This window comes from Lepus europaeus, chromosome X (genome assembly GCF_033115175.1).
Source record: "Lepus europaeus isolate LE1 chromosome X, mLepTim1.pri, whole genome shotgun sequence".
In the NCBI taxonomy this organism is placed as follows: domain Eukaryota; kingdom Metazoa; phylum Chordata; class Mammalia; order Lagomorpha; family Leporidae; genus Lepus; species Lepus europaeus.
The window spans coordinates 15,484,708-15,501,461 of NC_084850.1; the positions used below are offsets into that span (position 1 = coordinate 15,484,708).

The window sequence follows — 16,754 nt, forward strand, 5'->3', positions numbered from 1 at the left end:
TGAAATGAAATTTCATTTATGGTTTTGATCACTGTTGACCATTGTCTACTAATTAGATATCTGTTAACATTTTAATTTTTGTCCACATATATTCTGTAATTCTTACATACATTATATGTGCAATGCCTTTTACTTCACTATTTTTATTAAAAATTATTTTTCAAGGGAAAAACTATTAGTTGTTTGGCTTTGTTAGGTCTCAGGTAACTTACATTCCTATTTTTAATAGGAAATTCCGTGTGAGTGTGTGTGTGTGTGTGTGTTTGAGAGAGAGAGAAAAATAAGTAAACAGTATATTCTTATTTCCCACTTGTAACATTTACTTTTCTTTTGTAGCTTCTCTACATTAAAGTAGGTTATTCTGGGATTCACATTGTGGTACAGTTGGTTAGACAACTTCCTGTAATCCTCCAATACCTGCATCTCCTGTAGCATTGATTCAACTCCCAGCTGCTCCACTTCCAATTCATCTCCCTGCTAGTGTGACTGGGAAAGCAGTGGAAAATGGCCCTTGCCACCCATGTGGGAGAATAAGACATAGTTTTAGGTTCCTGGCTTCATCCTGGCCCAGCCCTGGCCCGTTGTGGCCGTTTGGGGAGTGAACCAGCAGATGGAAGATATCTCTTTTCTTCTCTCCCTTTCTTCCCTCTCCCTCCCCATCTCTCCTTGAAATTCTGCCTTTCAAATAAATAAATCTTTAAAACAAAATAAAATGAATTAATCTACTTAAAGTGTTAAATCGAAGGTCCCTTAGTTTGATCATAGTCACATTTTTTTTTCATTCTGTTAATCTTCTACATTTGATTAGTTCTACCTTAAACATGTGATGCTATTTTAAAAACACTTATTCATGTATCATTTGTTCAAAAATGTTGTCCCTGTAATGCCTTAACATTTGACAAGAAGTCTTACAAGAGTTGATTTTTCTGTGGATATTGAAATAGCTCTACCACACAGCTAACTGAAAATTATTCTTACTCAAGAATTGAAAATGTATGTTTCTGTCATTGTTTTCAGGTGGATTATGTATTTACAGATAAAACTGGAACACTCACTGAAAACACCATGGAATTCATTGAGTGCTGCATAGATGGACACAAGTATAAAAGTGTAACTCAGGAAGTTGATGGATTGTCTCAAACTGATGGACCTTTAACATATTTTGACAAAGCAGATAAGGTGACATTTTCTGCATTATCATTTTACCAGACAAAACAATCTATAAGTATGTGCTACCCCTACTTTGTGGAAGTAGGAGTTTCCTAGTTGATATGACAGACTTGAATAGCCATTTATTTTTTTTCTTTTGGCTTCACTTTTCACCTTTCTTGTTTTGCTAATATCTCTGGAATTTGTAAACAACTACAAAGAATTGTACAAAGGCATTTGAGTAAAACCTTCATTTGTCTATTTGTATAATCATTAATTTTTCTGCTTTGTCTTTTAAAATAAAAGCTCTTCTAAAAATTATGTCTACTTAAATCATTAAAGTCCCAGGAGTGTGTAGGTATTAAATGAACCAGTCTCCCTGTGCTTGAGCTATTACTGGATTATGAATTAGATACTGAATGGACTTTTTCAGGCCATGAAAAAGTCACTGCTTTGGTTCACTTGCAGAACAGCCACTGGTAATGCAGTTTCTAGTGTATGCTAGCTGAGAACCAGGAACTGGGTTAGATACTAGAAGGATATAGCCCATTTGAATATTAGGATTTTATAAGTTCTTGTTACTCAGTTTGCTGGAAACTATAAAATATCTCACATTAGTAGATTTTTTTTCCACTGCCTAGTTACTGAATCATCAAAGTAAAAATAATACCTCTTCTATTGTTCCACAGAATCGAGAAGAGCTATTTCTGCGTGCCTTGTGTTTGTGTCATACTGTAGAAATTAAAACAAATGATGCTGTTGATGGAGTTACAGAGTCAGCTGAATTAACCTATATTTCCTCTTCACCAGATGAAATAGCTTTAGTGAAAGGAGCTAAAAGGTAAGCATTTTTTGCACTTTTCCTGAAAAAATGAAATCACAGGGGAACAGAAGTTATTTTGGTCTTTCTCTGTGTGCTTCAGTAACCTTATTGTGTACATCTTTTATTATTTAATAAAAAACTGTTTCATCTGAAAGTCTAAAAACATTCCAAAACCTAGAAACCAAGCAGAAAATAACAATGCATATATAGAACTTGTCTTTCTACTTATTCATGCCAGCCAGAAGTCCAGATATTCATATTATATTTTGCAAATCACATTACAGTAGCCACTTTTCATATAATACATATTATTTCTGAAGTATTCTTAGCAATTTTAACTTGAAACTGACAGTCCAGTTTTACCCTGGAGGCCTAAGATGATTAAATGGTTAAAAGGTTACCAAGTGTCTTAGCTGCAAAATTAAAATTACAAATTACTTCTCCCTTGGTTAAAATACTTGTGACTGAGCATTGACTTAACCTGTGTTATCAGTTCATCTAGGAAAGTACAGTTATAGGTTGAGATCATATATTAAAGTAAAGAATAAACAAGCATGAGTAGCCCCAGTGCAAGGGAAAATTAATCATTCTTTAGAGATACACAAAGGTCTTTTTATTGTTTTTGATAGGTACGGGTTCACATATTTAGGAAATCGGAATGGACTTATGAGAGTAGAGAACCAAAGAAAAGAAATAGAAGAGTAAGTACCTCTGTGTTTAATGTTTGTCACTTTCTAACATCTTAGTCAACCTGAAATGGATACAAGAAGGGCAATAAAAGAAAATGAGGTACCTATAAATACAGGACTCTATTCTCTCAGTTTAGAGTTTTATATTAAAGTAGTTGGAGTAGGGAAAGCTATCTTTTTTTCCTGTAGCATGGTAGAAACGGGTTTGTGGTAGAAATTCCAATTTGGTTCACATATGGATCCAGTAGCCAGAATGAGTCTACATGTACTATTTCTGAAATTTAGATATCATTTCAGGTCTTACAACATGATTTCAAGAAAAGGAAGGGTACATGCATGAAACTTCGGCTTTCCAGAGCCCAAGCAATTACTCAAGAATGCCAATAATGATAGCTTTTGTGTAAACCAGAATGTTTGTCTTACTCTAGATGTTCAGTTGTGAGCCTTAGGGCACACACTGTGATGTAGCAGTGTTTTTGAATTTCCTCAAAAGATCCCAAGAAACAAAGCTACTTTGTCTGAATGGCAGATGTAAAAATAGACTGCGTGATTAAATTTAATTCCTTCATCTGAGCATGAAGTGTAATTATCTTTCCTGACTTCCATTCTAGCCCCTAGGCCTAGGATATTAAATGACAGGTCACAGTATCCTATAACATACATACCTGTAGAGCTGATTTGATAATATGTCTCCTTTGGGAGAGATGTTCAAAAACCTAGAGGAAGGCTCTTTGATGTGACTGCCAAGGATCCAGAGTCAATGTCAGAGTCCAGATTCCAGCCCCACCTGCCCAACACCAAACAGTATGCCACATGTAGATGTCTTACATATACAACACCTCTCAAAATCAATGACCTACTCACTCTCACCAAAAAGAAGCTAAATAGTAAATATTTCTATGTTCAATACATGTATCCAAATTGTTTATTTTCAAGTAAATATTCATATTCCCTCATACTTTTTAAAAATTTTATTTGTTATACAAGTTTTATATATTTCATATATACAGATTGAGGAGAAAAGTGGTACTTCCCTCCCTACTCCCCAACTCCCCGCCCACTCCAACCCTTCCTCCCTCTCCCTTTCATGTTCACATTCTTAATTTTTACCATGATCTATTTTCAGTATACTTAATGATTGTATAGTTAACCTACTCTAAGTAAAAGAGTTCAACAAATAGTATGAAGAGAAAAACAGAAAACAAAAAACAAAACACTGTTTCTCACTGGAAGAAACAAGGGCTATAAACAATCATCATTTCTCAAAATATCTATTTTACTCCAGTACATTACATTTCAGGTACTCTCTTACTTCAGATCAGGGAAAACATATGATATCTATCTTTTTGGGACTGGCTTATTTCACTAAGTATAATGGTTTCCAGTTGTGACCATCTTGTTGCAAAAGACAGGTTTTCATTTTTTTTACAACTGAGTAGTATTCCATAGTGTGTATATACAATAATTTCTTTATCCAGTCAACAGTTGATAGACAAAAAGTATGAGGAGCATATTCCCTCATACTTTTTAAATAACTCTAATTTTAAGTCTTCTGTATCTTTTTATCTGCTTAATGATCAATTTCATCATGTCATTCCACTGTTTAAATCCATCTTTGGCTTCCTATTAATTTTAAGATAAAACCCCAGTTTCTGAAAAGACACATGAAGTTCTTGGTTTCCAGCCTCTGCATATCTTTCTTGATTTGTCTCTTGCTGTTCCCCTTTCAATGAGTTTTTCAAGCACTGGTAAACTGCTGAAAGTCCCCCATGGGCTATGTGTTGTCATGCTGTTGTCCATTTGCAAGTGCTCTTCCTTCTACTCAGAATGCTCTAACCACCTTTCTTCATCATATCACCTGTCCAAAACCAATCTCAAACACAACTTCTTCCAGGAAGCCTTTCTTCATTTGGCTTCCTTCTGTGTGCTCACCTATCGCTTGTGACTGCCTTTTTAAAATTATTTGATAGACTAGAATCATGGGGTGAGTTCTTTGACAAAAGAGATTCAGACACATTCACTTCTATTTCCCAGCATGTAGCAGTGTACCTGGCAAATAGTAGGCATTTAGTAGATGATGCTAAAATAATTGGAAGAATGTAACTGTTTCTAGACCCTTCCAGATATGACCTGATGGAGCAGTTCTTTGTCCTCCATTTCTATGTATTTTCTTTACTGTTTTTCAGTAATATAATAAGAGAATATGAATACCCCTTTACCAGCATTTGTATTCTTTGACAACATATTCACATGCAGAGTAATTCCAAAACAAGGAAAAGTACCAATTGTACACACGAACATGACCATCCCCCAAAGAAGGGAGCTATCTGTACATTTAAGATGTTAAAATACTTTAAGATGTATCTTGTGTTTTCTTCATTAAGTCAAGGTATTTTACTTTTCTTATTTCTCTAAAAGGTATGAACTTCTTCACACCTTAAACTTTGATTCTGTTCGCCGACGAATGAGTGTAATTGTAAAGACTCAACGAGGTATACATCTTCGAAACTTGACTTTTTCTCTTTTTCCATTTGTAGGTTTAGATGTTGATCAACTATGGCAGGAAAGAGAAACATTTCATTTAATAGTAATAGAATTAACTAAAGGCATGCAAAGCAATAGCATTTATTATGATTTTACATAATTATTTACACACATATGTTGAATTTGTCAAATTGTCAGCAACAGAAGCCCTGGTAATGGTAGCATATACATTTTCTTGAAAATACATTCCTCTGCTCAAGATGGCCAAACAGGAACCAAAAGGGTGACTTTCGTGTGGTACAGGATATTCAGTTGTGAATATATTCAGAGGTCTTGGCTTTACAGGGCTTAACTCTGAATATTTTCTTAGTACATGAACTGAGCCGTTGGTGAATACCAATACTGTTTCAGACAGCAGGCCAGTATACTTGGATATATGATAACATCACCCTTCACTGTAGAGTTGCTGATTATTGCTCCCTTACCTCCTAATTCACCTATTGCTTTTTTATGAATTTAACTTAATTTTTAAAGGTTTATTTCTTTGAAAGACAGAGTTACAGAGAGGCAGAAAGAGAGAAAGAGATCTTCCATCTTCTGGTTCACTCCCCAAATGGCCACAACGGCTGGAGCTGGGCCATTCTGAAGCCAGAAGCTAGGAGCTTCTTCTAGGTCTCCCACGTGGGTACAGGGGCCCAAGCACTTAGGCCGTCTTCCACTGCTTTCCCAAGCTATAGCAGAGACCTGGATTGGAAGAGGAGCAGCTAGGTCTTGAATTGGCACCCATATGGGATGCTGGCACTGCAGGCGGTGGCTTTACCTGCTATATACCACAGCGCTGGTCCCTAATTTTTGAACTTTAAATATTTTGTCACATGTACTTCATATGCAGGTATTATTATATACATACAGATATATTCTGTTTATTTTCTTGAAAACAGGGATATTAATATCCCCAAATGTGGGATTCATGACAATGATCATAATGTGGGGAAAGAAAGCTATATTGTCATGTACACCCCTACTGCTTTGCATTCTCTGGAAGCTGGTGAGGTAGAGATGATTCTGCTAGGCTTCTGGTAAGAGCATTCCAGTTTCACTGCAGAGTGTGGGGCTCTTTGTTTCACATGGTAAAGCTTATGCTTTGTAGGGGAGCTTGCACCATTATCCTGGGCTACCCATGTCTTTGGGAAGCACCATGGTAGTTTGCCTTCTGCTTAGATCCCACAAAACCCATGAGGGTGGGACCACTTCTGCTTCATTAACAGGCTCTCAGATACGAGTGTATGCCCTGGAGATTTGTTTTCAAGATATCTTTGATTTATTTCTCAGTAATTTGCTTTTTAGTATTTAATGAGTTCATATTCCTTAATGTAAGAATGAGAGAATTCAGATAGACCCTTTGTGGAACATACCCCAGCTTATTCATACTTTGTGGTATGAATACAAAGTAATGCAATTAATTTTAGTGTGGCCATGGAATTTGTTTTGTGACTTTTAAACACACTTTGGATGTTTGAGAGCAATTTTGAAGCATTCTAACAATTGAAATACTCACTGCTGTTAGGTATTCACAGTCTATATTATGTTATGTGAATGATAAAGTGTCTGAGGAAATGGTCTGCAAAAGTCATTGACTTCAGAGTTACATTCTTTAATTTCTTGAATTCAGCTTTTTACCATGTAAGAAGGTCTTTTTCTCAGTGCTCAACTGTGAATATTTCCTGGGTGTAGTAACTGATCTAAAGCTGCACTTGTTCTAGCATTCTATGAAGTTTTCATTAAAATGAAAGTTTCCATTAAAAAAAGCTCTCAAGCCAGTATTTAAGAGCCAACTTGGAGGCAGGTGCTGTGATCCAGCAGGTTAAGCCATAGCTTGGGATGCTCATGTTGCCTGTTGGAGTGCCTGAGATTGACTTCCTATCCAGCTTTTTGATAATGTATACCCTGTGAAGCAGTAGATGAAGCCCAAGTAATTGGGAGAGTCAGATTGAGGTCCTGGCCCAACTCCAGCCATTGTAGCTATGTGGGGAGTGAACCAGTGGATGGAAGATTCCCTCTCCCTCTCCCCCTCCCTCTCACTCACTCTGTCTCTCTCCCTCAACCTGTCACTCTACCTTTCGAATAAATTAATAAATCTTTCAGAAAGCTAACTTGTCTAGTTTATTCAAAGCAAGTTTAGTGAGTTTGAGTTGAATTTGAATTTGCTTCTTGACGTCTATAGATTTCTTATCTGCAGTCTAGGCCAATGCTGACATTTTCAGAGAGAATTCAGGTGATGCTCCTTGACACAAGGTCAATCCTCCATGATTCACTGGGAGGAAGTATACTTTAACACAGCTGCAGGTTGTAAACTGGCTTCTTCTTCACATCCATATGGTCTGAAGAGATGGTGAATATTCTAATAGACTAAAGATCAATATTTTATTCCATTTGGGTGAGCATGTCAAGGAAGGCTCAGAATACATGACAGCTGGATGGGAGAAGCATCTTAATAGTTATGTGTTATCAAAATCTCAATAATAGTCTTAAAATGCTAAGTGAACTACCTTGGTTCTTTATTTTAGGAGATATACTTCTTTTTTGCAAAGGAGCAGATTCAGCTATTTTTCCCAGGGTGCAAAATCATGAAATTGAGTTAACCAAAGCTCATGTGGAACGTAATGCAATGGTGAGACTATACTCCTCCCTTAAAATATATTTTTTTTATTTTTTTATTTTTATTTTTTTGACAGGCAGAGTGGACAGTGAGAGAGACAGACAGGGAGAAAGGTCTTCCTTTGCCGTTGGTTCACCCTCCAATGGCTGCCGTGGCCGGCGTGCTGTGGCCGGCGCACCGCGCTGATCCGATGGCAGGAGCCAGGTGCTTCTCTTGGTCTCCCATGGGGTGCAGGGCCCAAGCACTTGGGCCATCCTCCACTGCACTCCCTGGCCACAGCAGAGAGCTGGCCTGGAAGAGAGGCAACCAGGACAGAATCTGCTGCCCCAACCGGGACTAGAACCTGGTGTGCCGGCACCACAAGGCGGAGGATTAGCCTATTGAGCCACGGTGCCGGCTTCTCCCTTCAAATTTAAATAAATGCTTAAATAACTTCACTGATTTATATGGTCTTTTATATTTGGAGTTTTAAAATTATTATTTTCCTTACTTTACTGTAAGATATTATCCTGGAACAATTTTCTGGTCAGAATTTACCACCATGAAAGACTTTTCAAGGTTCTTTATGAAAAGAGCTATTATTTTGTTATTCTGAACCTGATTGTTACCTTTTTAGTTGTTGTCTGTTCATTTTTTTAAAGTAAAATATGTCAAAATTTATCTTTTGTCCATTTAAAGAGAGTATAGTGTTTTCCAACTGGTATTATAACTACAGATCTCCTACTTTGCTTCTAGGATGGATATCGGACACTCTGTGTAGCCTTCAAAGAAATTGCTCCAGATGATTATGAAAGGATTAACAGACAGCTCTTAGAGGCAAAAATGGCCTTACAAGACAGAGAAGAAAAAATGGAAAAGGTTTTTGATGATATTGAGACGAACATGAATTTAATTGGAGCCACTGCAGTGGAAGACAAGTAATGAGAAAATAATACTCTTGTTATTTTAATGATCATTTAGAGCAGAATCTGTTCCAAATTTGTAATTTATTCTCACATTTTGAAATCATTGGTTTATCTTTGTTGTTGAATGGGCTTAAAGATTGATTTATTGTAGTATGTATGAAAACTTGTAGTTAAATGAATATAGCTTATAAAATGAATTGAGTCGGAGCAGGTATGTAGCCTAGTATTTAAAATGCAACTTAAGATGCCCACATCCCATAGTGGAATGCCTTGGTTTGAGTACCAACTCCATTACTGATTCCAGCATCCTGCTAATGCACACGCTGGGAGGCAGCAGTGATGGCTTAAGGGGTGAGACTCTGCCACCAACATGGGAGACCTGGATTGAGTTCTTAGCTCCTAGCTTTGCCGTTGCCCATTCCTGGCTATTGCAGGCATTTGGAGAGTGAACCAGCAGATGGGAAGTCTCTTTCTGTCTCTCCGTTTCCCTGTCTTCCAATATATGAATATGAGTTAGTTATTTCTAAGCCTTTTGAATGTTTATTATGCCATCCATTTATGTGAACAAATAAGGTAAGATTTTGACAAAGATGAGCAGAAAGGAAATTTAAGTAGAACAAACACAGGAGAGCTTAATCTAACTGGCTTAACAGATTAAATTTTTGCATAGTTCAGAGTTATGTGCTTTGAAAATATAGACTGATCTCTGCTAAGCATGATTGTAGGTCTCTTTTATTGATCTATTTGAAACTATTTTTAAGTACTTAATGTTTTAGAATTTTTCAAGAATTATAAATGTAAATTTATAAGACTTAACCAAATAAAGTTACAAACAACTACATTGGAAGGGATTGAAAATCTAATGATATTCATTTGGTCTTAATTTTATTGTTATTCTCTGAGCAAAAAGAACCAAAAGAAAGTATCATTCTTCTATTTTTTTCTTTCAGAGTTATACTTAAATTCTCATTCAGGCTGTATAGCCTTTCTAATTCTTTTTTGTAAAAGTTTTTTTTGAAAGGCAGAATGCCAGAGAGGAGAAAGATTGAGGTGTTCCATCAACTGATTTATTCCCCAAATGGCTACAACAACCAGGGCTGGGCCAGGCCAAAATCAGAAGCCAGGAACTCTGCCTGGGTCTCCCATGGGGGTGGCAGGAACCCAAGCACTTGGGCCAATATCCACTGCTTTCCCAGGTGCATTAGCAGGAAGTTAAATCACAAGCAGAGGAACCAAGACTCGAATCAGCACTCTGATATGATTTACTGGGATCACAAGCAGTGACTTAGCCACTGATCCACAACCCAAGTCCCAGTCTTTCTATTCTTAAAGCTCCCCAGGGAAGGGGATTTTCTGACTTACCCTAAAATATATCTGGTTAAAACGTGTTTGACCATTTCTATTTAGAACCATGTTAACATTTTTATAGTATGATACAACATAGAAGGAAATATGCTAAAGAGATGAAATACAAAAGTTTGGTGGGTTTCTGGCCATTTTAGCTGCAATTCTGCCCTTGGCTATCACTTACCTTAAGAAATACCAGAGAGGCTGGCAATATGGGGTAGTGGGTAAAGTAGCTGCCTGCAGTGCCAGCATCCCGTACAGGCATCTGTTTGAGTCCCAGCTGCTCCGTTTCGGATCCAACTCTCTGCTATGGCCTGAGAAAGATGTGCCAAGTCCTCGGGGCTCTGCACCCACGTGGGAGACATGGAAGAAGCTCCTGGTTCCTGGCTTCGCGATTGGCACAGCTCTTGCCCTTGCAGCCAGTTGGAGAGTGGACCAGTAGATGGAAGACCTCTCTCTTTCTGCCTCTCTTCTGTGTAACTCTGACTTTCAAATAAATAAATAAATAAATAGTTAAAAAAAAGAAATATCAGAAACTTCTCTGAACTTTGTTTGAAATTCACTTTAATGAGTGAAACTGTGCTAGAGACAACTCTCTCAGAAGGAGTAAGAGATACATAAGAAAACCAACCAAAGATGTTAGCACTGTATAATTAGTGGGAATTGTAAAACCACTCTCTTTGACAAAACTTCTTTCAGAATCTCTGTTGAGAATTTTCGAGAATATTGAGGTTTCCTTTGTGTTCCCAGGCTTCAAGATCAAGCTGCCGAGACCATTGAAGCTCTGCATGCAGCAGGCCTGAAAGTCTGGGTGCTCACTGGAGACAAGATGGAGACAGCAAAATCCACATGCTATGCCTGCCGCCTTTTTCAAACCAGTACTGAGCTCTTGGAACTAACCACAAAAACCATTGAAGAAAGTGAAAGGAAGGAAGATCGATTACATGAATTGTTGATAGAATATCGTAAGAAGTTGCTACATGAATTTCCTAAAAGTACTAGAAGCCTTAAAAAGTAAGAAAGTACATTGTTTTTTATTTATTTGAAAGTCAGAGTTACACAGAGAGAGAAGGAAAGGAAAAGAGAGAGAAAGAGAGAGAGAGAGAGAAAGGGAGAGAGAGCACATTGTTTCTTATGTTTAGACATGGGTATAGATTTAAATAATGACTGCATATGTAGGAAGGCACCATTTTCTGTAATTTATCATTCTTTGTTTGCAGGTATTCTTTCCTTGTAACTGAAAGCCTTCCATGAGGACTTGGCTAATGGCCCATTTGAGATTATTTGGTACTTTTCACCTCTCTTTTAACATAAAAGACAAATTCTACACTTCTTAAGGTTTAGAAAAATGCCTCAATTTCCAAATGTTTAGAAATTAGTCTGGGTATTCAGTATTGATATTCTGGTCTGATCCATGTTAAGAAAAAATATAGTCGTTTATAGTCTTTTAAATCAAATCAAATAATAATAATAATAATAATAATAATAATAAATGATAATAAAGTTAATCTCTTTAACAGCTTCCAAGCTTATTGAGGTGCTAGAGCCCTTTCTGTCTGTATTTTCATCCCCCATAACCCCAAAGGATCCACTTACTATCTAACCTGGCCACTTTGACTGCTTTCAACTAGCTACTTAGGAAGAACTTTTGGAACAAGTGTCTGAAGGAAAGCTACTGATCAATAATAATTCGATTCCTAGAGGTATATTTTCTTTTCTTTTTTTGAAGATTTATTTATTTATTTGAAAGTCAGAGTTACATAGAGAGATGAGAGGGAGAGATAAAGAGAGGTCTTCCATCTGCTGGTTCGCTCCCCAATTGGCCACAACGGCCAGAGCTGTACGGATTCAAAGCCAGGAGCCAGGAGCTTCTTCTGGGTCTCCCACGTGGGTGCAGGAGCCCAAAGACCTGGGCCATTTTCTACTGCTTTCCCAGGCCAGCAGAGAGGTGGATCAGAAGTGGAGCAACCAGGTCTCGAACTGGCACCCGTATGGGATGCCAGCACTGCAGGCAGCGGCTTTACCCACTGTACCACAATGCCGGCATCCCATACGGGTGCCGTCCCCCTAGAGGTATATTTCCCAAACTTCTCATTGTCCAGGACTCAGCTTGATCTAAACCAGTTACTTGGATTTATCTTGGTCATAAACAAATTTTATTTTCTAGAAGGCCACCAGATGTACCTACAGCAAATCCAGAGACCTCTAACTAAAATGTTTTCCATTTTTTGAGAACACTTTATGTTCCAGGAACAATGTTAAGTGCTTTGTATGATTAATATCATTTAATCTTCATTAGGCAATCTTATTGTCTTCATCTTACAGACAGGGAAGCTGAGACTCAAAGGAACAAAGTAACCTGCTTAAGATCATATAGCTCATGAGGGGTTGATCAAGTCTCTCCAATACCAGATCCCTTGCTTTTAACATCTGTATCTTCATCTCTGGTGTATAGACAAGATTTTAAATGTAGTAGCCCCCAGATGTATGTTTATGACCAGTTCTAAAATAGCTGTTGTTCTTCTGGTACTTGGATATCAGTGGGAATAAACAGACTTTTATTAATTGCCTATGACAAATTTCACATTATCTTAGTCAAATAGTACTTACAAAGACATCCAAGTTAAATGCATTTTACGTGCCCTCTTGTCTTAGTCTACTTGGGTTCCCATAGAAAATTATAAATGGGTGTCTTAAAATAAATTTATTTTTCATAGTAATAATGTTGAACTTTGTGATCTGTGTGAGGATTTAAAGCTGGCTGTCTTCTCCCTTTGTTCTTATATGGCAGAGAGCTCTGGAATCTCTTTTTTTTTTAAACTTTTATTTAATGAATATAAATTTCCAGAGTACAGCTTATGGATTACAATGGCTTTCCCGTCCCCATGACTTCCCTCCCACCCGCAACCCTCCCCTTTCCCACTCCCTCTCCCCTTCCATTCACATCAAGATTCATTTTCAATTCTCTTTATATACAGAAGATCAGTTTAGTATATATTAAGTAAAGATTTCAACAGTTTGCACCCATATAGCAACACAAAGTGAAAAATACTGTTGGGAGTACTAGTTATAGCATTAAATCACAATGTACAGCACATTAAGGACAGAGATCCTACATGATATTTTTTAAAAATTGATTAATTTTCTATGCAATGCCCAATTTAAAACCAAGTTTTTTTTTTCATTTTCAATTATCTTTAAATACCGAATATCGATTCAGTGTATACTAAGTAAAGATTTCATCAGTTTGCACCCACACAGAAACACAAAGTGTAAAAATACTGTTTCAGTACTAGTTGTAGCATTACTTCACATTGGACAACACATTAAGGACAAATCCCACATGAGACATAAGTACACAGTGACTGCTGTTGTTGACTTAACAATTTGACACTCTTGTTTATAGCATCAGTAATCTCCCTAGGCTCTAGTCATGTGCTGCCAAGGCTATGGAAGCCTTTAGGTTTCGCGGACTTCGATCTTATTCCGACAGGGTCATAGTCAAAGTGGAAGTTCTCTCCTCCCTTCAGAGAAAGGTACCTCCTTCTTTGATGGCCTCATTCTTTCCACTGGGATCTCACTCACAGAGATCTTTCGTTTAGGTCTTATTTTTCTTTTCTATGGTGTCTTGGCTTTCCATGCCTAAAATACTCTCATGTGCTCTTCAGCCAGATCCGAATGCCTTAAGGGCTGATTCTGAGGCCAGAGTGCTATTTAGGACATCTGCCATTCTATGAGTCTGCTGTGTATCCTGCTTCCCATGTTGGATGGTTCTCTCCCTTTTTGATTCTATCAGTTAGTATTAGCAGACACTAGTCTTGTTTGTGTGATCCCTTTAACTCTTAGACCTATCAGAGTCATCAATTGTGAATTGAAATTGATCACTTGGACTAGTGAGATGGCATTGGTACATGCCACCTTGATGGGATTGTATTGGAATCCCCTGGCACGTTTCTAACTCCATCATTTGGGGCAAGTCCAATTGAGCATGTCCCCAATTATACATCTCCTTCCTCTCTTTTTCCACTCTTATATTTAACAGGGATCACTTTTTGGTTAAAATTTAAACACCTAAGAATAATTACAGAGTTCAAACAATAGTATTAGAACAAAAAAAATACTATAATGGATAAAGTATTGCATTGTACATCAACAGTCAGGACAAGAGCTGATCAAGTCACTGTTTCTCATAGTGTCCAATTCACTTCAACAGGTTTGCCCTTTGGTGCTCTGTTAGTTGTCACCAATCAGGGAGAACATATGAAGTTTGTCCCTTTGGGACTGGCTGAATTCACTCAGCATGATGTTTTCCAGATTCCTCCATCTTGTTGCAAATGACCGGGTTTCATTGTTTTTGACTGCTGTATAGTATTCTATAGAGTACATGTCCCATAATTTCTTTATCCAGTCTACTGTTGATGGGCATTTGGGTTGGTTCCAGGTCTTAGCTATTGTGAATTCAGCTGCAATAAACATTAATGTGCAGACAGCTTGTTTGTTTGCCAATGTAATTTTTTTTGGGTAAATTCCAAGGAGTGGGATGGCTGGGTTGTATGGTAGAGTTATATTCAGGTTTCTGAGGAATCTCCAGACTGACTTCCATAGTGGCTTAACCAGTTTGCATTCCCACCAACAGTGGGTTAGTGTCTCTTTTTCCCCACATCCTCTCCAGCATCTGTTGTTGGTAGATTTCTGAATGTGAGCCATTCTCACTGGGGTGAGGTGAAACCTCATTGTGGTTTTGATTTGCATTTCCCTGATTGCTAGTGATCTTGAACATTTTTTCATGTGTCTGTTGGCCATTTGGATTTCCTCTTTTCAAAAATGTCCATTGAGGTCCTTGGCCCATCTCTTAAGTGGGTTGTTTGTTTTGGTGTTGTGGAGTTTCTTTATTTCTTTGTAGATTCTGGTTATCAACCCTTTATCTGTTACATAGTTTGCAGATATTTTTTCCCATTCTGTCGGTTGGCTCTTCACTCTCCTGACTGTTTCTTTTGAAGAACAGAAACTTCTCAATTTGATGCAATCCCAAATGTTAATTTTGGTTTTGACTGCCTGTGCTTCTGGGGTCTTTTCCAAGAAGTCTTTGCCATTACCTATATCTTGCAGGGTTTCTCCAATGCTCTCTAATAATTTGATGGTGTCAGGTCATAGATTTAAGTTTTTAATCCATGTTGAGTAAATTTTTGTGTAAGGTGAAAGGTAGGGGTCTTGCTTCATGCTTCTGCACGTGGAAATCCAGTTTTCCCAGCACCATTTATTGAATAGACTGTCCTGACTCCAGGGATTGGTTTTGGACCCTTGATCAAATATAAGTTGGCTGTAGATGTTTGGATTGATTTCTGGGGTTTCTATTCTGTTCCATTGGTCTATCCATCTGTTTCTGTACCAGTACCACGCTGTTTTGATTACTACTGCCTTGTAGTATGTCCTGAAATCTGGTATTGTGATGCCTCTGGCTTTGTTTTTGTTGTACAAGATTGCTTTAGCTATTCGAGGTCTCCTGTGTCTCCATATGAATTTCAGCATCATTTTTTCCAGATCTGAGAATAAGGACTTCGGTATCTTGATTGGTAATGCATTGAATGTAAAAATTGCTTTTGGGAGAATGGACATTTTGATGATATTGATTCTTCCAATCCATGCGCATGGAAGACTTTTCCATTTTTTGGTATCCTCTGCTATTTCTTTCTTTAAGGTTTTGCAATTTTCATCGTAGAGATCTTTAATGTCCTTGGTTAAGTTTATTCCAAGGTATATGATTGTTTTTGTAGCTATTGTGAATGGGATTGATCTTAGTAGTTCTTCCTCAGCCGTGACATTGCCTGCGTGTACAAAGGCTGTTGATTTTTGTGCATTGATTTTATATCCTGCTACTTTGCCAAACTCTTCTATGAGTCTTCTCTTCGAAGCCAATGATCCCCATCATGTGGGCCTTACCTTCATGAACTCATTTAGCCCTGTTTCCAAGTGCTGTCATATTGTGGTTAGTCCTTTAACATAATTGTAAGAAGATATAATTCAGTTCATGGTGGCATTCATCAGCTCTGAGGTATACACCATTACTGTCTCTAATCATCCCTTCCTTCTAGTTATCTGTTTGGAGTCAGGCAGTCTTTCCTTTAGTATTACCGCCTTCAGATCCATAATCACCTTTGCCAGCTGCTGCTTCTCTTTTGCTCCTTCACTTCCAGTCAGCCTTCTGGCTTTATCCATGCTCCCATCTGAGCACTAGTGCCCCGCATCAGAGACCTAATACCTCATGTCTTGAATCTCTTAAGCCCCACGGCCAGAGGAATGATATTTAACTAATATATAGAGTATAAATATGTAATGTATATGAGTGAAATTGACACTTTAAGATTTGATTTATAGCCCTTGTCTATACTCCTGACGCACACTGGTCTTTCTACTTAATATTTGTTGAAGTCTTTATTTAGTAGAAGATTAAGATTGTGATTATAAAGTAAATTGAAAGTATGTTATTGCAGAAATTAAGAGGAAGGAGGGAGGGTGGAAATATTATTATGTTCTTAAAACTATATATGAAATACATGAAATCTTTTCTTTTTTTATAAATAAATAAAAACAAATAAATAAAAGTTGGGGGTGGGGAGTAAAGCATGTCTACATCACAGCCCTACTCAGATACCTTTAGTGGTGCTCCATTACCAATAGACTCAGATCTTAGCAAAGGC

At 37.6% G+C, this 16,754-nt stretch overlaps 1 protein-coding gene across 3 annotated transcripts in view; it reads left to right on the forward strand.

The window, feature by feature from the left end:
* ATP11C (ATPase phospholipid transporting 11C) overlaps positions 1-16,754 on the forward strand; it is a 224,656-nt gene that overhangs the window by 156,879 nt on the left and 51,023 nt on the right. For all 3 annotated transcript variants that reach the window (XM_062184317.1, XM_062184316.1, XM_062184315.1), the window contains 7 exons: positions 1,018-1,179; positions 1,839-1,990; positions 2,602-2,673; positions 5,080-5,153; positions 7,713-7,816; positions 8,540-8,721; positions 10,807-11,070. In XM_062184317.1, the coding sequence (XP_062040301.1) occupies positions 1,018-1,179; positions 1,839-1,990; positions 2,602-2,673; positions 5,080-5,153; positions 7,713-7,816; positions 8,540-8,721; positions 10,807-11,070 (1,010 nt within the window). The remainder of the gene's footprint in view (positions 1-1,017; positions 1,180-1,838; positions 1,991-2,601; positions 2,674-5,079; positions 5,154-7,712; positions 7,817-8,539; positions 8,722-10,806; positions 11,071-16,754) is intronic.